This window comes from Plodia interpunctella, chromosome 10 (assembly GCF_027563975.2).
Source record: "Plodia interpunctella isolate USDA-ARS_2022_Savannah chromosome 10, ilPloInte3.2, whole genome shotgun sequence".
Classification (NCBI taxonomy): domain Eukaryota; kingdom Metazoa; phylum Arthropoda; class Insecta; order Lepidoptera; family Pyralidae; genus Plodia; species Plodia interpunctella.
This window is the reverse complement of record NC_071303.1, coordinates 1,916,732-1,943,415: the sequence shown is the minus strand read 5'-3', so window position 1 is coordinate 1,943,415 and position 26,684 is coordinate 1,916,732. Positions and strand designations below refer to the sequence as shown.

The 26,684-nt window shown below is 35.6% G+C and overlaps 1 protein-coding gene and 1 non-coding gene across 2 annotated transcripts in view; both read right to left on the bottom strand.

The window, feature by feature from the left end:
* The window catches only part of LOC128673267 (uncharacterized protein), a 177,375-nt gene that overhangs the window by 82,033 nt on the left and 68,658 nt on the right, over window positions 1–26,684 (bottom strand). Inside the window, exons 2-3 of the mRNA XM_053750999.1 lie at window positions 24,102–24,239; window positions 20,340–20,776 (exon numbers count right to left, since the gene is read on the bottom strand). Of these exons, the coding sequence (XP_053606974.1) occupies window positions 20,340–20,776; window positions 24,102–24,239 (575 nt within the window). The remainder of the gene's footprint in view (window positions 1–20,339; window positions 20,777–24,101; window positions 24,240–26,684) is intronic.
* On the bottom strand, window positions 3,625–3,698 carry TRNAT-AGU (transfer RNA threonine (anticodon AGU)). The gene has a single exon. It is a non-coding gene; the product is annotated as a tRNA-Thr (tRNA).

Below are 26,684 nucleotides of genomic sequence, written 5' to 3'. Positions count from 1 at the left end.
GTGAAATCTAAATGGTCTTCATATTGTAATCATAGGGTAAACGTCCCAATTAACGGCAGCCCCCAATTACAAATTACAACTCGACGGACGTTCGCTTTCTGGTTCAACTTGCGGTGACTCTTTTAAGGGGAATATTATTTAGGGCGCCTTTCGTTACAGACATACTAGCGACCTAGCCCGAGTTCGCACCGGGTAATTTAGTATGTATAAACCTTCGGGAATAAATAGTTTAAATAACAGTGAAAACCGTATTAAAAAATTGTTGCGTGAAATATACTTCGAAACAAACAGACGCCGAGGGTGACTTTATTTTACACTATTTGCAAGGAGGAATATTTCAGATGATCGGACAATTTGTATCTAGTATTTTTTTTTACTAAAAAAACTGATTAGCTTGCAACTCCATTGTTTTTTCGATCGAAGTTAGAATCGAAGGAAGAACAATACTTCTATATTACGTTAAATATATTTCTGAAATTTGGCATCGAATTCCGGACAATATTATTAAAAGAACTAATAAATTATCACGATCAAGATTAATTACAAAAATTACAGTAACATAAAGACGGACATAAAATGATATTATTTTAACTGTCATCAATTACAACGGTTTCTCGGATAGTCAGAGCCAGATTAAAAATAAAGTAACAAGTCTGTACTAAAATAAAATGTGCAATATTTTATAAAGAAAAATCGGTCTTGCCCTTAAACAAAACCTGCTAATTAGGAAAGTTAAGCTTTCGTGTTTATTAATTAAAAATAATTACGTAAATTATACAATTATATAGTCGAGTACCTCGTAACGAATATTGTTTTTTTTTTTCTTATTAATGTGACTAGAGTTTGTGTGATACGATCTTTATGCCTTTAGTGTAGTCATGGGGTAATTCCGGACCTAAAATGGCCTGTTTCAAAATATCCAAATTAAAGTGTATGAATTTAAATAGGACAGTAACTGGGCTCTTATACAGGGGCCGGACCCTTTTCCATACAGGTGCCGAAGCGTGATATTACATGGCAACCCTTTCTAAAACGCCATTTTCTTTATCTTATCGCATAACTCCTGAAGATATAGGTTGTCATTCATAAAAATTAACGCTCGGAAACTATTTTACTTTAAATATGGTTTGTTACTTCTTGCCTTATTTTAAGTAAATATATTTTTGAGTACCGTTGAGTTAGTATCCCATACCACAAGTCTCGAACTTACTTTGAGGCTAGCTCAATCTGTGTGATTTGTCCGTATATATTTAATATTATATTTTGTCTTATTCTTTCTTTGTTATTATTTAGTAAATCTGATAAAGACATGGTCTAGTTAGAAATTGTTACCTTGTTAGTCTGCAATTAATTTTTGAATGCGATTAAAAAGATTACTGTTATAAATTTCTCATATTTGTATAATATAATTGGTAAACAAGTATGCGGGTTGCCTGATGGTAAGCAAAACCGCAGCCCCTACACCGGCGACATAATTATAACATACGAAAAATAAATTCCCTAAAAACACAACCCATTCTTTTGCCAGTTGTGTGAAATAATGGCTTCGATCAAAAACGTGTCAAACACTTCGCTTGCACATTTTGGGACACCATGAATAGGGGAAGGCACAATAGAACTCTTATATCACTTCGTTGCTCTTTAGCGGCGTTTTTGACGGCGCTATGAGACGTTTGAAGGTGTGAGCTCTTTGCCAATTGCCACTTGTAACGTCAGCACTAAGTTAGGGTGTGTTTCATAGCTATATACCGTATGATTATAGAGACCATATAGACAGGTAGTATATCAGGTAGATAGTATAGTATGTTATAAATACGTTCATCGTCAATGAGATTATATAAAACATTGTATTACTTGTTTTCATTGTGAATAGAAAACTGTATTAATTTATTTAACAAAAATACTAGTTTATTTGCACAAGGTTACAAGAGACAAACAGTAAAAAGGAAGGTAAGTACAAAGGTACTGCATATTTCTGTCAAAAGAAGGGCAAAAAAGCGTGTTTCAAAAATACTTACTTCATATTAAACTTGTTAACACTTCAAAACTGGACCACTGTGCTTACCTGTGGGTTAAAATATTTTCAACTATAACGTGCTATAACTTGCAATTTGAGACAGGTGGTGCAAATAATTGTCAAATCTAGTTGATCCTCATTGGTCCGTTTAACTGTTTGTCAATATTATACGACAATTCGAATAAACAATATAATTTTATCTAGTTTATCAATTCAATTTATCGTTGTCACTGTGCAGACAAATCGAAAACTAATTCCTTTGGCTCAATCGACTACAAATGATTTCGTTAACGAATCGAACATCTCAATAGTAGATACTATCGGACGCACCCCGCGTTCCTTGGGACCATTGTTGCTTGTTGCCAACGCGTTTACGTTTCAATGGGGGCGCCACTTGCGGTGAGAAATGTAAAGTTTTACTAGCTTAGACATCATTAGATTCTGAGTCACGGCACGTGTAAATTTTAACATGATGTACTTTCTGCCCTACAGCGACCATTGTAGTTAGACAATGCTGTAACCCTGACATATCGGGAGATTATCTGTGAACAAGTATTAGCTACCACAGAATATAATTTACTAGTCGGTGAGTGCTTGATATAAGGCCAGTCGAATGCAATTTAATAAAAATTATTGTAAATAAATTAAAAAATTACAAAAATCTCCGACATCTGATCAGATCTCCAAATTTCTAAACATAATTTTAAAAAAACATAGCTAACATCGGATGTCTTGTCCGAAATCCGATTAAAAGTATATTATTTTTGAACACCCCTCTTTTCAGTAGAGGGTTAAATTAATATATCTGGACGAAAGAGAAAAATCTGCAATAATCATTTATAATAATACTTATTAAGCTGTTTTATTTCAACATAAATATTTTGACTAATATTATTTTCTTGTATTTTATATATACTCGTATACCTAATAATGTCGACATGTTTAGAATTTAGTTTAAGTTTTAATAATTACGCACCACTGTGTGCGGAGCTCCTAAGCTGAAACTGACTACTTGTTAATAAATGTTATTTATAATACCAAGGGGTTTGCACATAATAAGATACAATTTAACAGGCATGTAAAATTAACTAGTGACCTTTTCATATCATTGTTACTCAATATTAAATTGATAATTTCAATAACTACTGTTTTTTGAGTAAACTTTGCAATGTAACATTATTTCACTCAATAAGGCGGTAATGATATCAATATTTCAATGAAAGAACGTAAAAAGTACAAATGTTTCCAAATAAATATTTAAAAACGCATATTTTACTAAAATTAATTGCAAAAAAAAACTTGTAAAAAATAATGCCAAAGGTGTACGCCATAATAAAATGATAACGTCGCAGCTTTCGATATATCCAGATTATTCGATTTATTTTCACTCGATTGTAATAATGCTGTCCTTCCATTCCCGCCCTAATATTTCGATGCAATGGACCAGTACCGCCTTACGATGTATAGACAGGGTACTGAGATAATAATTTTATAAGATTAAAAAAAAAGTATGTTATGAAAATAACATTAAATTCATGATTTTTATTTTGACAACTGCATTTTTAACCAAAATGAATATATATAAAAAAATATACAATCAACCATGCAGGCCCCGGCGAGATTCGAACTCGCGATCTCCTGTTTACTAGACAGGCGCTTTAACCAACTAAGCCACGGCGCCGCTTGCTCGACCGGCGAAATTACGATTCTAAACCCACTCTTCGAGGAGATAACACGTGACATGTCTTATCAAAAGAATTTATCAGTTTATCTTGTGTGTGAGTAAATTGGGTAATTTATAGTTTGATAGCCTTATGAAAGATATTTTCATAAATTATACAAATGTTAACTTCCCTTCTATGAATCAGTTCCGTAAAGATTTTGCTGGGTTATACACGACCTGGACCCGATCCAATAAAATTTATTGAAATATTGTTTTATTTTTGTACTGTCCGATTTAGATTTTTGTCCGTTTAGGCCAGAGCAAGATCGATCGAAAGAATAAAATTGAAATTTCGTCTGTTTGGCCCCGGCATTAGGTTTCTAGATAGCCTATACCTTGAATGGTGGTGGATGGGATGGATGGTGTAAATCAAACACGCAAACTCATACTTATATTTGGGAGCATTATCGACTTCCGTACAAGCTACACGAAATAAACTAATGACATTGACAGTGCGTCGAGTATTGTCTATGCATTCGGCACGTTCTGGTTCATGGCCGGCCGTCGAACCCAGTGCATCGTGAATCACTGTTGTGATTTCGGTCACATTCGGCAAACACGAAGCACTACTGCGAATTTTGACTGAATCGTTAACAGCGCGCAGACTTCGATGGGATCGAAGCGGCGGTGGTGGCGATACCCCTGGTATCTTAACCCATTAAGGTATCTTAGACCTTTCGATCACCTTATAAATTACTAGCTCTTGCCCACGGCTTAGCCCGCGAATTTATCTACGAAAGCGGATCAGACGATTTTCATACAAACTTTCATAAGACCACATTTTATATAGTCATTTGGACCCAAATGACTATATACATAAAGTATATAGTCATTTGGTTTAGTATATATACATATAGTCATTTGGGGGTTGATTTATCGAAAAGTAGCCTATATTTGAACTACATGCGTACCAAATTTCATCAAAATTGGTCTGACTCACGTATAGCAGTTTGCATAGCCCACCACTTGCTTCCGGTGAATGAAAACATCGTGAAGAAACCTACTGGCGTCCGATTCTCACTTGCCATTGTTTCTGAATTTACAAAAAATAAAGGTTAAAAAGATCGAGCGAACGCATGCATCGATCGATCAAACTTTTTCGTTTGTAAATTTGCATAATACAACCGAATTGGGAAATTGGGGAAAATTTTCATAAATTTTTCCCAATTTCCCAATTCGGTGAACTTCTTCTATTTCGTGACAACCGGCCCCCTAGTTGACGATTTAGTTCACTATCGGGTAAGTACGTGACTGCTTGCCACTGATGGTAAGTAGTCGTAAAAGTGCACGTCTGCTTCCTTCAGGCGACTTAAATTAAGTCTAGTGTTAGTCCCATTACTTTCGGGCTAATTCAATCTGTGCGATTTGAATTTAAATTTATATTTTTATATGAAAACCGACACCAGCCGACCTGAATACATAATGTAATGTACACTAACTGACAATAGTGACAATCGTCGGTCAGCGCAGTTAGTGTGTGCATTAAGCCGAGTACATTTTATTAATCGGACACTATAGTGACACGCTTTGCGATTCTCATTTGTACCGTCAGCATATTAGCTTTCTTTGTGGACTTGAGTCCCGTAGCCGAAGGACAAAAGACGATTCCGTCTTTTGTCCTTCGGCTACGGGACTCATTTTATTTTCTCTAACAGTAAGTTAAAGTAACAGCTGAAAATCAATGATTGTCCTTTCGAGACAACTTTAAGCTGAGCCGCTACCTTTTGACTAGTGTGGCACACATAATGCATAAACATACAATTCAGGCATAAAACCAAACAGTTTTATGATTATTGCAATTTTTGTATAACGTGTGTTACAGGAGAATATTTTTTTTTAATCTATTTCTCTTTATTTAGGATAGAAGATACTCTAAAGAGTATCTTACCAACAGGTAAGTGAGAAAAATAGTCAACACGTCCGCATGCATCAACGTTTATTCGTAGACAAAAGACCGCGGCAGGTGCAACTGCCCGCTTATTTACAGAACCGCAAATGTTAGTGGGCACTCGTATCTCACAGTAAGTTAATCATTTGAAGGAACACAACTGTATGTACAAATAGATTACGTTATTACACTTACTTAGCAATATTTTTTCAGTATGAACAATGTTTTTGTGGAGCAACATATATTTTTTAGTCCTAGCGCCCCGTGAAGTATACTAAATATAAATTCTAAACAAAAAAGTTGTAGCTACACAGTGAGAACTAAATACGAGCGAGTTATCTTTAGATAGGTCTTTAAAAAGTTTTCTAAAACCATTTTTTCTCAAAGTACTTTAAAATATTTATTTTAAGCAACACTAAATTAATTTGCTAACTGTACAAAGGCATGTCAAGCATACATAGGTGCGTGGGAATGTCGAGTTGCCAGCTTTAAATTATTGTTGTTATTATGGAATTACCAAATACAAGTACAATGAGTGCATGGTCGGTAGTGCCAACCAAAAGGGACATGTGTGCTCGGACGACTAACCTTACATTGCGATTAATAATAAGTTGCATACATAAATGACTATTGTATGAATTTGAAAAACTTTATTTTGGTAAAATACTATGGGCAGGAAACACGGCAACGCGCTTGTAATACCCCTGCTGTTGCAGAGTGGTTTAGCTGCGGTGACCACTTACCAACAGATGGGTAGCACGCCTGTTTAGGCGGAAGTTAGTAAGTGTAACAAAGTTTTTTATATATAACAAAGCAGCCGTTATATAGAAAAAAAAATCAGTGTTGATAAAATTAAGCATGATTAAGTTTTGTTTGTTCTCCAATTCCGTGAAATTCTGATGAAATTTTAAAGTATTGCCAACATCCGAATGTTTTTATCAAGAATTGCGAAACCTGTGGACATATTTAGCTGGCTATAAAAGTTATTTCTAATTTATAGTTTTCTAGCGGCCCGTCACGGCTTCGCTCGAGTTCGGGTAAAAACATAACAAATTATACACCTAAACCTTCCAGAGGAATCACACTATCTGTTGGTGAAAACCGCATGAAAATCCATCCAAATTTTGACAGACGCGGCTGAGGATTTTGTTTTATAATATGTAAGGATTGAATATTTTAAAATTTAATAATTTTCATACATTTTATACTACATCTATGCACACAAGTATAATAAAAATATGTTGTAGAAAAAGTGAAATATATAAATATTACACACAAAACGAAAACATAAGTGGAATTCTCCCACGCTTGTCGAAAGTTGTAAACATAGTGTGTGAAATTATGTGTTGGCGCAACGTGGCTTATTAACAAAGTCTTCGATTCGGTTGTTAACCGAGCAAACGTTAGTTTTCAGAACAGGTTTCTTACCTCTTCTGTGTAATCAATCATCCATCAAAATGTCCTGGGTTCTATTCTTAGTGAAGCCTCTTTTCTCTATTTTATAATTTATATTTTCATCGTTGCTTATGTTGAAAACAAATACTTATTACTAAACAAACTGTCCCAACTCTTGCTCCATAGAATATCATAATGAAGCTTACTGGTATAAAATGGCCGTCCGCTATTTCGACTCGAAAAGAAGATTCAATCTAAAAGGACATAACAAAATTTATAGTCACCTCTGCTTTGCTTTCCAACCTTTCCTTCGATTTGACCAATGCGCGCGCGCAGTGATAAAGAGATCACCATCCAACGTTACACATTGTAAATGCCCTGGGATTTTTCAGATAGAGATTGGTAAACATGTGGGTTATTTTATCAATGTGTAGCTCGTATCATGGTATGAGTCAGGGAGGCACGTCCTGGCGTGTTGCTCATCTCAAGGACACAGTTCATTCATGATATAGGTTCATACTCATGTTGCTGTCATATACCTTCAATTGGACAAAACATTTAAATACTGGTTTTGTACGGTTTCTGTGCCCATTTTAACGGCACACGTCGTGTCTATTACTAACCAACAAAATTTTGAGTTCTCTTCAAAAGAAACTTCCTGTCACATAATCTTGAGATTGTGGAATGAGATCCCTGTCATGGTTTCCTTATGGAATGAGCTGTCATAGTTTCCCTATAGATTACAACATAGACTTCTATAATAAGAGCGTCAAAAGAATTCAGGGTCGGCGTTGCGCGTGTGATTCCGTTGGTGTTGCTGTGGTCTATAGGTTGCGGTGACCACTTCCCATCAGGTGGGCCGCACGCTTGTTTGTCTGCTTACTTGTATAAAAACGAAACCACAACAACCATCCATCGGATAATATGTGGGCTGTCTCTCTCATGCCTCTCTCAAATCCCATAAAATAAGCAATGAGAAACAATTGCAACTTAAAACGGCTCTACGTATTCTTCCCATCACGTCTAGGTCAGACCTAGCATGCATGCAGGCAGATCATTGACATACTTACAATTACTTATATTATAACCAATATTGGTTAGTAAATAGATATATACATTATATTATTTATTTCTTCTGGAACACTAATTCGTAGCGTAGTACCAAGGGCATATAATCATAACATAAACATTTAATTTGTCTAAAGACTTGACACAATCAAAATGTAAAAGTTCCCTTTTTCGTATATAATTTTAGATTGATGTGTATAATTAATTACATGTTTTATTACGGGTTGCATGGAGGGTTTCTCACAAAAAATATGGACATTTTTGCGCTTTACGATTTTCAGTAACCGCCTACGACACCATGGAAGCATATGTTTTAATGAAACCAAACATTAAACGTTTTATATCCTCGGTTGTCAAGGCTTATTTCAAATATTTATCTTCGCTAATTTTATAAAGAACATGTGTTATTTTAAGTATTGAATTGACTACTCTGGGTTAGGTTACAGTAATGAGTTTACCACGCCCAATTTTAATCCAATTCATTCACAAAAAGTCCGATTATACCCAAGTAGAGTTAGGAAAAAAGCCGGACATAGTTAAGCTTTTTGATTGCGTGTCCGGCCAAAATGAACGGCTGGACCAGCCCAGCTTTTGTTAAGTTTTCTTTCATTTGACCAATAGTCACTTCGACAAGTAGAATCTTCCGAACACAAACGAGCTGAGCTGAAATTTAAGTCCGGCCTTTTTTCCCCAATGTCCGGCCAAGCTAATAGCCGGACGGCTATTAGGTTTAACGACAACCCTACTTGAATTTATTCATAGACTTTTATATGAAAAAGAAGAAGAAAATTCAATCAATATAGGTTTAATAAATGAGCAATAAATGCAATTTTATTACCAGTCTAGTCGCGAGGTAATGATCCACAATTCCCACATGTCCACAAGTAAGTATCAATATGTTGGCTGGATTTCAGAAGGCAGATGTATTGACTGATGATACTAAAATGTTTAGAGATATTTAATATGTATGTTTGTTTTTGTACAGGTGTCCTAAAGTACGCCAAAGATATTTAGATGGGATATTTTAAATTGAGTATGGAAAATGCGCATATAAATCAAATCAAAGTTAATAAAAATGGTGAACGAAGTTGCAGGTTTTGAACGTTCAATTAATATAATAATTGTAATTCAAATAATGGTTAGAACGTAATAATAATTATCCGTAATTGTATTCCAATTCCCGAAGCAATTTTTTATTTTAATTTAGTGATTGTAATATTATGTAATGAGTAAGTATACTTATGATAGAAATACCAAATAGAAATATCATGAAATCTAAAAAATGCTCAGATTCCCAAAGGGCGCGGCGATGCGCCGAGTCTAGCCATTAGGCATTCATTCTAATACACATCGTAAAGGAATAAAAGGAACAATAAATGAAGGTTTTTCATAGAAAACAATATGAGAGCGGCTTCGCGGCTTCACAACCCTGAACGCAAGCGGGACCATGCAGGGATGAGAGAATGTGAGAGCGTTTCGGCCGAGGGCTTACAGGAATGAGTGCATAATGGCCGGACTCGCACGCTGTTCACGTGCGTGCGACGCGCGCGGCTACCACCATCCTTCAGTTGGCCGCCCTTGACTCCATTTTTTGACAATGGAACATAGTACGTAAATTTTTTATGTTTCCGGCGTGTCTTCGTCGGTTTTTTTTTAGTGTCTTATTTCCGCTGGCCGTTTTTAGTTATGATATTATTCTGTGTATTACTGCAACTTAATTTTATAGAACGTCTTATGATGATTGATTTTGGTAACTAAAAACGTGTTGAATGTTAGAAATAAAGCTAGATTAACGTCGTAACGCACCCTGGACATAATCAGGATTAGATTTTTTAAACACTTAATGCATAATTCAATTACAGTGGCTATTTTTCAGTTTTTCGTCACCTAAAAGAAAATAAATCACATGTGAAAATAAATAATTTTTAAATTTGATATCTCGCGAGCGTTAAATATCCGAAAAGGCCAAAAAGAAAGTGGTTGTTTCGAACACTTTCGCCCCCTAACGACCCTGGAAGACCATTACAGTTTTTAATGCGCCATTTAGATAACATTAGTGTAATTATATTTACAGAATTCTTGTTTAATTATAGTAACGATGTATATTACGGAGATTCTTTTCATGGGCCACTATTTCATATCACTGCGTTATTCCCATATCATTGCGATATTATATGTTTATATTTTACCCGTGTACCAAATTTAATAACAATTCGTGGAGTAGGTTTTGCGTGAAAGAGTCACAAACAGACACACATACATCGTCACTTTTTGCATTTTTAATATTAGTTGTGTAGTAGCGTGATGGCTTTTTATAAACGAAGCGGACAATGACAGATTGGAGAAAATAAAGAAATTAAAGATTGGGCATTTGGCTAGTTCAACATAATTTAATAACAATGTATGTATTCTTGGACTGTAGCTTTTTCTAGGAAACGAAAGACGATTTTTATACGAAACCACGCCCTAGTTGCGCAGTACTATCTACCCTACAAGATTTTTACTTGTATGAATATGAACAGCCGAAATATTTACTGTTGGGTCACCTTTGGGCTGGTCTTGAAAACGTCGACAGCTTCAGCAGGTCCAACCGAATCACGGTTCCGTTAGGATCCGGCCGGTGTTCACCATAACTCACTGTGCCGGTTGACCTCTCGAATACAAAATGACGATACCAGCAGTAATGGCGTTTGGAAAGTTAATTTTACTACCGTTGGTGGCTTAATTATTTGCCTTATTTCGCACGAAAACCTTTTTGATGCGCTCGGATTATGAATTCATCACCGAAGAACGAGAACGCTAAAAAGTTAGCTATGACTTCCAATTAATTAATAAAAATTAAAGTGAAGTCTATTTTAACCGGAAGAACCGAAGGAAGTGTCAAACTGACTTGCCATATTAATAAAGAAAATAACAACCAGTGTTGTTTCTAATATTATCCTACTAATTGATAATTTCTACCATGGTCAATCCTAAACAGTAAGTATTATTTTTTGAAAAGAACTTGTTATTTAAAACGAGAAGACCAATCGGGAAAGTAGACCATTTGAACAAGTAGACTTTTAAAAAATTATACCGATATTTCCAGATCCTTGAAATAGGTATGCAAATGCGTCAAAAACTAACAAAACAAAATTGCCAGCAAAAATAAATTCCACGCAAAAACAGATTCGACCTACAGACCTCAGTCACAGATCTAGGCATCAAATAACTATAATCAGTACTTAACATAATTCCTCGTCGTAACCATTCACTAACCTTCAACCTTACACATTGCAAATTCTACCTAGTATATACGTGTAATAAGATATACTATTCAGTGTAAGACGACAGCAATTTTCATGAATGGAGATATCGTGAATGGATGACGTCATTTCTATGCCGGCGCCTACACACGCACCCTTGCGGATGACAACCTTGTGATAAGTACCTACATCTATTCATATTATGTACCTAGATTTGTTTCGCATAATTTTTATTTTCAGTATTTGGTTAAGTATACTCAACAGCACATCAAGTTAACCTGCATGAACCTCTATGGTGCGATAAAAGCGATGAGTTTGCAATGAATTTGGGTAGGTTGAAGAGCTGTTAACTGTACATAAATTAATACGCAATAACTGATAGAGAAATGTCACGAAACCCTTGATGCGAGTTTTTGTACTTTTGTATTTTGTGCAAGTCGCTCGGGAATCCAACCCATGTTCTCAAGGTCAATAAATCTAACGCCGCCTGTGCAGAAATGACAGTTGTCTATGACATTTTATAACTTCATTGCTCATAACCTACTGCCCTTGACTCCAGAGTTCGGGAATGGGTCGCGTCATCGCTAAAGCCTGTCACTTGTCGTCCGATGACGCAAGCCCTACAATAAGGAAGCGCGTTCAATTGTCCGCGGGTGCTGGGATATTCTGTCGTAGGGAGTAATGTTCTCATTCGCCGTTTTGAGCGCTAGTAGCACGAAGCCTAAAATAGGCACTATGTTGCAGAACTAAACAATATTATAAATGAGGTAACCTTGTTTGTTTGTTACCAGTTCACGCTGTATCTACTCGATCTGTTTGAAATTTTGCATACATGTAGTTTGAAGTATGGAGATGGAGAAGGACATAGGACATAACTTTCATCCCGGAAAATTAACGCGGGCGAATCCGCGGGCAAAAGCTAGTGTAATATAAAAAGGTTCATCTCAATATACAGATAAAAGAGTTTGTGTATCCCTTATACATACACTCTTTTATCTGAGTGATTTCTGGTTCCTGTGAAGATTATATTTATTTTATTATTTGTCAATTGTAAACTTACGTTAACAATTAAGTAAGTTTACAATTGACATTTATGTAAATAAATATGTAAGTTTAAGATTAAACTTAAATAAGATTAATCTTAAAGTTTAAGTTTACTTTAAAGTTTAAGTTTAACTTACTTATTAAATGAGGAAATTTTTATTTATTTGTTATCTGTCATTAATTTAAAAAAACAGTCTTGATCGAACTTCTTGGTTTCAGTATCTTCTTAGCACTGTGTAGAAGACCAAGGACCGCTTTTCTACTAACGATACCCTCGTTACTCCTCAACGGTTTACAGCACATAATTTTCTTGTCACGTGTCGAATGAAACAAGATCACTTCGACGACAATAAAAGCTTGTGTCAAAAATGAATGAATGAATGAATGAATGATCTTTTGGAATGACAATGACATTTTTGTAATGAACTTCTAAGTGAAATGTTACGAGTAAGAATTGATTTCTCTAACCGATATGTGCAATGAGCAACATCCATTTCCAACAGAATGGACCACACGGAATGCTGTGTATTGAATTGACAGATTTATTATAATGCGAGTTTCTGAGCAGAGCTGTGAGACTAGTACCGACCTTCCTCGGTGCCTCTCCGAGCATGACACTGCACTGTACTTTTCTTTCTGGTCGGGTAATCGAGTCAGTTAGCGATTCGTCCCTCGACATTTTTGTCTAATGGAACGATATGCTTACTTTGAAAAAAAATTGTATAAGTTAATTTTCTCTGTCTATCTATCTGTCACGCTAAACTGTTGAACCGAATTTGAAGTAGAAAAGTTATAAACCCAAGCTAGTTTTGTACGGGCACCAGCTAGTTTTGTATACCTAATATATGTGGTTTAATATTATATCTTTCTAGATACATGTACTTACAAGCCATGTTTGTTGAAAATCGGAGACCTCGAAAAACCAATAACATTTGTCATTGAGAAACCCTCATAGGACCAAAATCTGGTTCGTAGGTTGCCTACCTACGAACCAGATTTTGGTCTTGGTTTGGTTGATCTAGTAATACATAAAATTATATGTAAGACGACATGTCAACACATTTTTATTTTCAAAGTAGGCGTTTCGACCCATGGGACAAGAATATCGAGGGGCAAAACGCTTGCCTACTCGGATAATTTAATACTAACACACGTACCATGTTTAATGAAGGCTAAGTTTAACTCAGTCTTAAGCTTACATAAGTTTATTATATACGATGTTAATAGTGTTTTGCCTGGATTCTAAGAACAAACACATCTATTCTCATAGAATTTAACTTTAAAAACGTAAATTTTACACATCAATTCCTTGGACCGTAAGATAGGTAGTATAAAACTGACCCCCCTCTACTATTAAATATATAAGTACATAGGTACGTACTTAGTTATAATGGGTGTCGATTCTAAAAAAATATTTTCGATTCGAGTCTGCATGACTATTTAAAGGCTACCCTTTAAAAATATGCGGCCAGCGGCCACGCACTTTTTTATACTAATGAGGCTAATAGAAACAGTCCTACTAATAAATCGAAATGCGAAAGTTGAGGATGTATGTGTGTATGTATGTTTGTTACTCTTTCACGCATAATCTACTGGATGGATTGTTACGAAATTTGGTACACGTGTAGAATATAAACTGGAATAAGATACTTTTTATCCCAAAATTCCCAGGGGAGCGAAACCCCGGGCGCAGCTAGTAGTAAATAAAGCGTATAACGTACAAAATAACGGAACGATCAAGTTTGCGATTCAATTAATAATTTAAATGATAAGTACTGTTGAAAAACCATTGAGACACGATCATTAGAATCGAACACCAATGGTCTGAAGCTGTCAAGTTACATTGTTGTTAAATGGAAGACACAATTCCTTATTGCGTTGCCAATTAAGGTTATTTGACGTGTGCAGTGCGCATTTTCGCAACTTAGTATGGGAGCTTGTTAGGGATTCACCATACTTCGATTTAACACATCGACTTATTTACTACACTCGTAAGATGTTCGGTTTATGTGATTTAATTAAGGTTATGTAACATAAGCTTGTGACTAAGATTAAAGATTAACTTGAATAGTATATCCATACTCTTTTTCTTATTGTCCCTTAATAAATCCCTGGGGTTGGTGCGTAATGTCTTCTCCTTCCACAACTGATTTCTGTCATATCTACTTGTATATAATATCTAATATACTCTTCTTCCATATTTTCCTAGGCCTTCTTCTTCCTTTCCATCAATAGTGGTGTTCAGCCTCTTTATAGACTTGATTCTACGACCATTTTATAATAAAAACCAGAGAATCACAGACGAAAGAAAAAAACGGGACTATCGACTGAACCGGTGCTGGACGAGGCGCGAACCAGGATAATAAAAGCAGTCTTTTCTTTCAAGTCGTCCCTGCACCATCCATGCACATTCATCATTTCGACGTCACATGCGTCTCTTCCATTCCCATGCCCAAACAACCAGTGCCCTTTGTATCCAAATCGCAATTTCTTCTCAGCAGTGGTCGTTCCGAAATGCTAGTAGTTTGTAGCTTTGGTAAACATAATTTAATTTAGAATACGACGTAAAAAAGTGCCTGCGAAGGCCTAATTTCTGAATAAATGATTTGATTTTGATTTCGCGGTTCAAAGATCGCCAACTGTTAAATGATAGTATAAGCCATAGTATTGTCTGAAACAATTTACAAGCATATTGACAACGCAATCGTCTAAGCAGCCAGCAACAATTCCATACGAAAAAATATACGCGGTAGGCAGTAGATGTGCACTGACCTTTATTCCATTATCTGCAAATATTCAGCATCGAATAAGTAAAATTTCGCGATTTTAAAAACGTCTATATCACGAAGAGGACGTACAATTGGGCGAAAATTGGATTTTTCCCAACAGTCAAGAGTATCAGACCGCTTAATTGGTTCAAAGAGACATTCCGTTTCGCGCACCTGTCAATGTTTCTGGTGTGATTCGAAGAACAAGAGATAAGTAGCTACTAGTGATAGCAGGTAACAGTTAAGAGTTTGAAATTGATGTTAAGAGTTTTTAATAAAAGAAAATTTGTGGAAGTGTAAAAAGTCCAGTTTCAGTCGGGTATACGCCCAAGTCAGAGCGTGCTTGAAGAAATTCCGTAATGTCTAGGGCATGAGTGCCAACATTCCGGGAATAATAAGTCCGCTACGTTGGCGCCTTATATATTTATAAGGGAGCGTTTACACCTCGCGCGTGGGCGTCGTGACGACGGAAAAATATAAACGATTGTACGTCGGAAAATTTTTAGACAATAAACATTTAACATACAAACATTTAGTTCCATACTAAAAATATTAGTGTTTTTGGGCGGCACTTCCCAGATTTTCCAAGATTCTGTTGAACTTATTTTTTTTAACGAGTTCACGCAATTTTATTTTAATTTTAAAAGACATTCCGTGCCCACGTGTTTTTGAATTAATTCATTTCTGTATTCTGACATAACAATGAATGAACTATTTATTCTACAGTAGCCGCACTACATCATCTAAACCCAGAGACAAAAAATAACAAATAATGAGTACAATTGGCGCTCTTATCGCAAAAAATTTATGTCAGTTTACGAGTCAATTTGTCACATTAGTTACAAAATGTATTCGTCACACCTACACCGTATTTTGATGGCGAATTATTGATATGAATATACTTAAATTGTTTAATACTGTTAATTAATTGGCAATTCGACCCGGGTCCAATGTGTGTGTGAGTAATAAACTCACATTCATGATTAAGATTTTTTATTTGATACTACCGAACTGGCCGGGCTTCTCACGGGTTTTATCGTTTATGTATGTATATAAACCTTCGGGAGTAAATTGTCTAAATAACAATGAAAACTGCATCAAAATCCGTTGCGTGGTTTAAAAGAAGAAAGCTTAGAAACAGACCCGAAAGACGACTTTCTTTTATACTACGTAGTGAAGATATTTTTATTAAACGCTTTCAATAACAAACAATTTAAGTTAGTGATAAACATCTATACATAAATTACAAAAAAAAAAAAATAGTCAAGACAGTACAGTCTTGAATTAAAGAATAAATCGTGCTCTATAAACGCTCCTTCGCCGAACTTCCGCCTAGCAACAGCGTTGCGTCACCGCGCCGCTCGCAACACTGCGGTAATATTACTATACTGATTGTACACGTCTATTGACATTTTTACGATGAGCGTTTTATCAGTTTTACGTCTCTCCGAGACTATAAATACCAAATTTTTGTTTCCAATGGCATTTTTACAGGTCCTACATGCAATGTTCGCTTGACTTTCATTTTCAGCATCGTTTTTATCCTTCAGAATGCGGGCTAGTTTTCCAAAGCGATTTGTCTGATTTGGATACGGTACCGTTCAAAAGATTTGTGATATATCAACATCCGGACATAAATAATCCTATATTTAATTTTAATGGGACTTTGTCGTATCAGATGACATGAAGAGTGAAGAAAAATGTCGTCGTCGACATTTTTAAATTTTTTTACGACTGGGATTCAAACGAGTTATTTTACATATTTTTTATACATAATATAATTCAATAACATACCCAAACTACCTATACATTTTCAACGCGCCACAGGGAGGCAACGTGCCCAAAACACTGGCAGCGTTTCCCCGCTGTATTGCGAGACTACGACAACGACAACGACGTCGACGAGACGAGTTCTATTTATTAAATATCCAAAATGGGGATTTTCCATTGTCCTCGGAACCATTTGCACATACATATAACCATGGTGTTATATAATTAAATTAACGCACGAAACAACAATAAAATATATTTGATAATGGTCGTCCATCCGATTTGCCGTTTGTATGTAATATTATAATCGAATGATAAATAATTCGGGGTTATCGAGGGGCCGCAATTCCACTAGGATGACCATCCGGCCAGAGGAAACAGCTAAATGTGTGAAACGTTGTATGACACACAATGCCTATGGTATCGATATAATTAAAACAATGTTTATTGGTTTATTTTTTTGAAGAAACAAAGTGTAGACTGCATTTTGGGGTTCTTATTAGACGGTGGTGGAGGATTTAAAGTTTTGTATTGATTGAAAAATTATAAAAATAAGCTGAGAAAGGTACAACGTACTAGCATTGAATAATGTTTTTTAACTTGACACTATTAACATATTCATTATTTTGATTGTAAACGACTTATACTAATAGAAAAACAAAAAGTAACTAACAAAGCAGTAAATTAGAAAGTATAATTTACGCAACACTTACAAAATACCTATCGTCAAATACTAGTTAAACACGCATACCAACAGTTATTTATTGCAAAATAATTTGAAAAAGTGAAACATTTAGTTATACCCAATTGAGCTATCCGTCACGCGACCTAGTCTACGATTCCCAGCGAGGCGTGGTCACACTAGCGGATAGTAAAGTCAAGGTTGCATTATACGCACACGCGCAGTATCTACGAAATCCTTGGCTCAGGTCGTAGACCCACGGAAGTCAACGCGACCAGCCTAACTTGGCCCTTCCACAACCTTGGAAAATCCCCTCTTCATCACAAAATAGTAGGAAACGACGCGGCGCGGCGGCTCAATTTGTATTTGACGTCACCACGTCAGGCGACCTTCAATTCTGAAGTTTTATGTAAAGCACATGATTGTATGTCTATTCGTGTTGCTAAGCGTCGTTTATTTCGTTTTATTTGGATTTGACGGCAAATTTTGCGAAGGTTATTTCATTTACGTGGGTTTTTAAGAATATGTACCAAAAGACGCGCATGTACCATATTTTAAAATATTTTACAACTAATGATATTGAAATATTAACAAATGATTAGCTATGTGACGTAAATACACGTTGAGTTAAATAATGCATACAATTAAATTGTATTTAATTTAAATCAAATAGCTCAGATTTTTATGGATAGAACTATTTTATGAAAAAAAAAAAACTCAAAGAAATATACTTTCTTTGAGTAGTTATGAAGTGCGCGAGATAACATACCTATCACATGGTGTTACAGCAATAATCTCTCGTCCGTTCCATTTTTTTGAGTGATCGACACCAAAAAGAGAAATAAAAAAAAAGGGAAAGAAAAAAGTCGACACCCTGACTGGTCTAACACCACGTAATTTTTTTCCATGAGCATGTAATTTAGAATTTATCATCAACAGCCATTTAAACTTTTCTGCTGAGGCACTGGCCTTCCTTACGGATGAACATGGAGCTTGGGCCATGAAAATGACATGTATCGCGGATACTTCAGCATCCCAATTTATCTATCACACATTTCAAGTTTTACCATTTTTGCTCGAGGTTAAGAAGTTCTTATCATATCATATAATTCCTGTTATAGTTATATGACGTATAACTTGAACTACATTTACGACTGATAAAATATCATATCTTTTTTTTATCGAACATAGGATTTTAGGTGGAACAAATCGCAAAAATGCGGTCAGAGAAGTTCATCCACCAACAATTCATCCAAAATAGAACAATAGACACGGTAAAAAACTACTACCTGGCATTAACCTTACTGAAATGTTCAAAAGGTCAACCTTCGGCCTTCGACCAAGAAACACTATCCTTTTCAACCGGCCCGATCCATAAATCACCATGTTAAATCGTTTAAAATTTTCATACTAATTTAATATAGTTTTAATTCAGCATTGACCTGATTTACATTTGAAATTCGTGTCATTAGGGCTGGTCTGGCAACTTTAATGATGCAATAGCTTTAAAAGATTACCTACTATAGTGGTCCTTCCCTGTTTATCCGGTTTATAACGCGGAGTAATGAATTTGCGTAGTTTCCATTATCGTCGTTTATAAACAAATGAAGAATCTGGCACAATTGGCGTATTCCAAGGGTCACGTTTAAAATTTTTCGCAGATATCACCTTGGTCTTGATAAGACTAATTAAAATTATTTCGACAGCGTTGGCAGAAACTTACAAGAGCATAATCGTGGCTTAAAAGCTTAGTACATTTTTAATGAAAATTACATCATTTCACAGCACAACCTGCTGAATGTTGTTTTGTTCTTTTCAACTGATTAATATTTAGTTTAATATTGACTAAATGAATAGCTGAGACAAACGCGGAAGCCATATGACGATACGACATCTTATCACAACCAGGTATCATGTGGAAATATAGAATTTTATATGTAAAAGTGCCTGTGAAGGCCTAATTTATGAATAAATGATTTGATTTTGTATCATTTATAAACAGTTGCGTAACAGGAAACGTCCAAAAGGGCAATACAGCCGCCTCTGATAACGCAACCAATAGAGCCAGGTTCTATGATTGTGTGAACTCTGACATTAAACAACAAACGGGAGATACAATCGTTAGCCACACACACTGAGATACCATAATAGCACTTATTTCTAAAGTGGTAAAGATCAATTCGAAGAAATCGAAAGTAAAGCGCGTACGGGTAACGCAACCAGTGACGGTTTCATTCATAAAACCGTCACAATGACTTGTTTTTGTGAATTTCTACGTACAATATTGGTAGGCGTCTGTTTGTGATAGAGGTTACGTAATGATGTCTAGACATGGGGTTTTAGAGGTGAGATTTGAAAGTCTGATGAATAAAAATAAAAATATATATACGAAAACAATGGCATATACTGTCAGTTTTGTACGGGATGTGTGTCTCTTGTGTTATTGAGGTCAGGATGCCTCTTTTTGTAAGATATTAATTTGCTCGGAGAAGAATCGGCGCAAAAACATGTTCCAAAACGAGATCGTTGATGGCAAACTTTATTTAAGGCAAATTATTTTCGGTAAATTAAAAAAAAAACAAAGAAGTTAACTGACATTACATAGTTACGAAGGCATTAAATAAAAAAAATCTAACTGCAAAATTTCCAGGTACCTAATAGAAACAAAAATATTGTCATAAATATTTTCAATCCAGCAATCGGAAAAAAAGCAATAAGAGAAAAATAAAAGTGACTTACCTTAATACTTTCCTCCTATTGTTAGGATGCAGTTGAGCTGCCATCACAGGATCAACAGAATGCAACTTCGCATGTATTTCTTCGTTCGAAAATTGATTTTCATTGTCAAAAAATTTTTGTAGCTCCGCTTTAACAATTTCTCTATCTTCTCCGCTTCCTTCTCTACTCGTTCCTTGCTCTTCCAATACTGATTGATTTTTAGCAATACTTTTTGATAGTTCATCTTCTCTTTTTACATCATCATCTGTCGCTGTCTTCTTTCTTTTGATTTCATCATTATCTTTTGAATCAAAATCTCTTTTTCTACTTTTATCCCAAAGCAAAACTTCTGTGTCGTCCGTATCTTCGACAAGTATCTTGTACACGATAGATTCTATGTAATAATGAGTACCGCCCACTATTACAGGTATTTTGCCCTGTTCTGTCAAATTGTCAATCTGAAGTTGACCTTAAGAAAATTACAATGAATGAGCATGTTTATTACAGTAATTTGCTTCACATTTAAGCACAATGCTAACGATAATGCTGTAACAATTAAGAGGTTGTTGAACTGAGATAATCATTGACATCTGTAGTTGTTACTATGGGGATTGCAAAAACCCGTTGGAAATCTCCCAAAGCATAGATTAATGATGCCAACCGATTGATTGTTCCGCACAAAGAGGAGCAGTTCGAATCAGTGTACCGATTTGAACATGAACAGAGAAAACTAGACGAATGAAGTAATTTATCATGAACGATCGTCGGTGTGCTGTGCCACAAAATAATGATGGATGATAAAATAATTAATAAACCCAGAGCAGAACTTTTGCGATATTTGAATTGCTGGATTTTTTTTATTAAATGTAGTTCTGGTTTGGATTTCAAAATTGATGTTACCGATTTAACAACATATTTATAAGAGAAGCTTATTCCAAATTTCAATCCAAAAATTGTAAAAAAGAAAAAAGAATCTGCGTCCGGAACAATATCAAATTGTGGTTTCCACATCATGTCAATACAATCATAGGTATGTACTATCGTTAATCAAATAAGCCGCCAAATACGTGTTTATATTTCCACCTTGTATTTTTTCTGCTCAGCGGTCATTCCCCCTTTAATCGCCTTAAAACCCATAGGTTAGGTAACACTCAATGTATGCTCTTAATACATCGTACTTAAGTTTATTTTGTTAGTGTATTTTTGATTTTTTTGAATGCACCGTTAATTGACCGATTAGACTGACGTGTCGTGAGTGTAGTCGAAATCAATTTGTAAAAGTCTGTAGAGCTATAAAAACATAATTATCACGATTTAACGCACTATGTAGGATAGGAGAAATACCGACAGAAATTTTCCGTTGGTTTAGAAGTGGCTTTTTGGCCAAAACTGGTGGAAGAATTGCAAGCAGTCAGTCAGTGAAGTTGGACTTAGTTTAATGACCATAATTAATCGATAGCAACCCGGGTGAAAGGTGTAACGCATTTGATACACGAGGAAAACGTTGCAGGCGAAAGACATATTAAATTAAGGGGGTGGAACCCTCTACGCGCACACTAGCTCCAACATGGCATTTTTATCAATTTATTTTATTCATTAACTAATATAAGTACAAATAAATACAACGAAACGAAAAATATAAAATGATCTTGACAAATTTAACTGTGACTATATTATACAATGGAAAACTATAATACTTTCAAATGAAATTATTTATCTAGTATTGTGGCATAGTTTGTTAAGATCATTTTATATTTTTCAAAATAAAATAAATTGATAAGCGTGTTATGGTGACGCTTGTGTGCAACTAACACTCTGAAACACAAGTGCAACTACCGCTACAGTATATCACTGCGGAGTACAGTCACAGCCAAACGACAGGAACCTTTCTGACATGTCAGCAATATTTCCCTGACATTCAGGGAAACTGGTAAATGTAAGCGGTACCAAATAATAATAACTGACTTCGCAGGCTCAGCGACCCAATAGTAATTGGGTATAGATATTACTATTAATAGAAAAATTTGAAAAAAAAGGGAAACTACTCGTAAAATAACCAAAAACTCCGATCACGTGGTTAGCCCTGTGACATACGAGTATATACATAGGGGAAAATGTACCAAAATAGTGACAATTAAAACCACAAATACTACTAAATCGTGAAGGACAAAGCAAAAATATTTTGATGCTATATAATCACAATGGAATTTCGGAATAGTATAGGCAATTGTTTTTAAAATTTTACCCTGACCCTACGAAGCGAACTGAAGAAAAAGAAATTTAAAAAAATTCAAGGATTTTCAATGTTCAATCACGATAATCCACTCACAGTTCATTCGTTCCAATTGCTAAAGACAAAGATTATTTATTTACTATAATTTGCTATATCCCAAATATTAAAGTGAAATTGATGTTACCTCTTCACGCGTTATCGACTCAACACAGCTAAGTTCTCATTTTCGGAATTCGTCATTTTCGGAATATGTCATTTTCGGAAAATGTCATTTTAGGAAATTTTCATTTTAGGAAATTGTTATTGTAGGACATTATAATTTTAGGAAATTGACATTTTCGGAAATTATTTATTTTGTAAGTAATAGACGTTTTAGGAAGTTGCCATTCTCAGCCTGAGGGAACTAATCATGTTGAAATTTCATATACAAATTATTCATTTCGAAAAATCCTCAACCTATTAAATTGTATTATTGAAATTTTGTACATATAACTTTAGTTTGGGTGACAAATATGACAATGCATTATTATGGAAAAAAAAAAACTTATTTCTTTTATAACTAGAAAAATTTGGGTATTAACCTTTTCACTTTTCATGTTGAGAGTCATCACTATAGGTAGAGTGTACAGACAGTTAGCAACATTCCGACGCGTGCGCAGTTGTATCAATACTCGAAAAGCGTTATAATTCGGGGCGGAGTTATCGGTTCCCTCTTAATTGTTCTAAAATTACATTTATTTGATTGTGTGAGTGTGTATTTTTAGATCGGAATCATTGGGTGAAAGAAATAGGGAGACATAATTATAATTAAAGTTTAATTTCGTCAGTCTTAATATTTTTTTTTCAGGTTCGAAATAAGTGCAAGCAATGTATACTATTATTATAAAGAGGTAAGCGTTTGTGAGTTTGTATGTTTGAGGCGCGTAATCTCCGAAACTACCGAACCGATTTCAAAAATTATTTCATCATTAGAAAGGTACATAATTCAAGTTGCTATAAGCTATGTTTTATCTCAAAATTCCCACGGGAGCGAAACCCCGGGCAACATCTAGTTATTGATAAATCACGCCTTACGCTCCGTATATTCGGAGGAAATCATCTCAGCCAGTGGCTTGGTCCAGTTAATCAAAATACTTTTTGGAGGCTTATGCCTCTAGCCTTTTTGTAACACTGTGTGTATCAGTTAACTACAATAATTATTGTATAATTATACTAACTGAAAATTTATATCCTAAAATTATTACATTAAAATACGATAAAGAGACGCATAATGGCGCAGAGGGAAAATGCTACCAGTCTTTGGGGATGGCACGGTGATTTATTTTATTGAGGTAATTTTATTTTGCATACTTGATAGCCGGTGTTGGATAAAGTTATCTTTAACACCGCTGTAAATAATGTAAAGTCATGTTTTCGAAAACAATATATCTTCGTTTTTGGAAAAAATGTGAATATTTGTTCAAATAAAGAAATATTTCCACATCTCTTTGTTTCTTTCATCTCCGATTCTCTCCCGTTTTGATAGCTTTTGAAACCTTAGTAAAGGATACAATCTTGAGGGCTCTATTCCTGAAGTCGACGACTGTGAACATCTGGTGCGGCTCCAGGATGTCAAGGAGATGATGCTTCACCGTCTCCCGTTCCTGCACGCTCGCCTTGGCCGTCACCACGTCTAATCCTTTGTATATCTGGAACAATTAAATTTTTTTTTTAGTTCCTGATTTTCCACTGGGTCGAAGCCCGGGAGCGCAGCTAGTTTAACATATAAATATAACTGCTACAATGCTCCCACACTCTGTAACATTTATGATCTGTGCTCAAAATGCCAGGGTGATTATTCACACGTTGGATCCCAACGTCCCTGATACATACATTTCATACATTTTACTCACATTTACATAATTGTCAATTTGACTTATTTACTAGAATAGCCTTTGTAATGATTTGTATGTCTCGTATGAATATTTATAAGCTGGGAAATAATGTATTTATGATAATATAATGATGTACATACGTCCTACATTATAATATCTACATAGTCGCTAAATGCTTACTTTGAAGTATTTTATAAGCAAGCAAACAGACATGCTGCCCACTACTGAATAAATGATTTGATTTCATGTGGTGCGACTAGGATTCCAACTTGGGACCATTCGATCACAGTGGGACGGTCCCAATTTTAACCACAACCACCGCGCCAAAATATTGATACGTATATTTTAGAAGCTGACTACAGCAGCCTCAGAGTACATCGAAAGTCAAATATTATCTCACCGAGGTCCGTTACGAAACCGAGATCGGGTCGAGGGTTATCATTATCAGCTCGTCCGGGCCCATCTCCATTCACAAGTTCAATGTGACCTTGCTGTTATCAAGAATTTGGATGCGCACTCGTAAGCGCCAGTATCACGTGATGTCGCTACGTAAATCATATCTAGGACACGTTTATTCCCCTCTTAGATCCGTTTCTGTGCGAATTTTATTTTAATTACTTTTCAACGGGCACGTGATAAAAATAATAGATGTTCAAATTTGATTACCGTTGGCGCTATTTAAATGTTGGTTAAATGTAGACAAGGAGAATACGCGTTCAAATGTTCTAAAAAATTATAGGATGACGATGACTATGTCAAGTTGAAAAAAAAAGGTAATTTTGGCGATAATGGACACAATTAATGCAGTCCACCTTATGAGATCGGCCATAGCAGCCTATAAACGCCTGCAAAACCAGGTGTACCACCACATGTATCGTTGCTAACTTCATGTTGTAGTCTCTAAAAGAAGCCATGGCGAGGAGCCACAAACTTGGAGTAAGTGGAAGGAGCTTCATTTTAAAGCGGTGAGGTGTAAGCATGAAACCCCGTCGTCGGCGACATCATATCGAACAATTCCTCGGAACACAATTACAGACATAATACAGACAGATCACGGAGAGAGACGTAAATTCTCTTCTCACTTGCGAGACCTCGATCTGTCTGATCTTGCGAGACCTTGATCGTCTGTAGCCGTAGGAACGTCGACAATTTGTCCAGCGCGAAGCCGCAAAGTCAAACGCTAAACAGTTACTCTACTTCATAGACGTATTCCTCATGGCCGAGGATCGTAGTCATTACGTGGAATGAAACACATACAACTACTTTCCTGGCACTATTAATAAAGTGGTTTGCCTTCTCCATTACACACACAGGTTGATAATAAACCAGAGTGCAGGTTTCCTCACGATGTTTTCCTTCGCCGGAAGCAAGTGGTGGTCGATGAATACTACTACATGACTCAGATTGGTATACAAAGTCGTGTGGCACGAGTAGGACTCTAACCTGGGACCATTCGGTTCACAGGTAGGGCGTCTTAACCATACACCACCACTTCTAAATAGGTTAAATAGGTACAAAATTTGCTAATTCTAGACGTATATATGAATTTTATATGCGAGTAGCTAAATAGCTCGCGCATATGTTACGCGCATACAGATCATACAGTTCATACATGACAATGTGCCTATTATGCAACCTGCAGTGTCCTTGTCGACTTCACTTCATTGAGGTAGGTCCGGATTGTATCTAATGGTTACATCACGGAGACCCCTGACTTGAATTTGCCTCACAATGCCTTAGTTGCATAGGAAATTAGTCTCCAAGCTGAACGTTAAACTTGGCTTTGCTTGTACAGTCAACAGCACATAAACCTACTCAAATTAATAGGTTCATGCACGGTAACTGTACATTTGTACAGTTACCGTGCATCAAATTACCGTGCATGAACCTCCATGGGGCGGTAATAGCGACGAGTTTGCTATTGAAATATATAGTAATAATTGAAATATATAGTAAGATAGTGAAAATTCACTGATATACGCAAGAATTCTCCGCAGGAAACTGAAAAGAAAAAGTATTATAAATTGTGCTTCCAATAAACAACCAAAATGAGGTGAAGACATACAAATTCCGTAGTATGAAAATATATGACACTATGGAAATAAGTACCTATAGTTATCTGTACAAATTTACTTTTACGTCGAAGTAGTTTACGTGAATTGATAAATCAAGACCCTTATTCAGATATAGGCTACATTTTTCAAAAAAGAACCCAATTATCGGGGGTGAAAGTATGAAAATCATTGGGGGGTGAAAGTT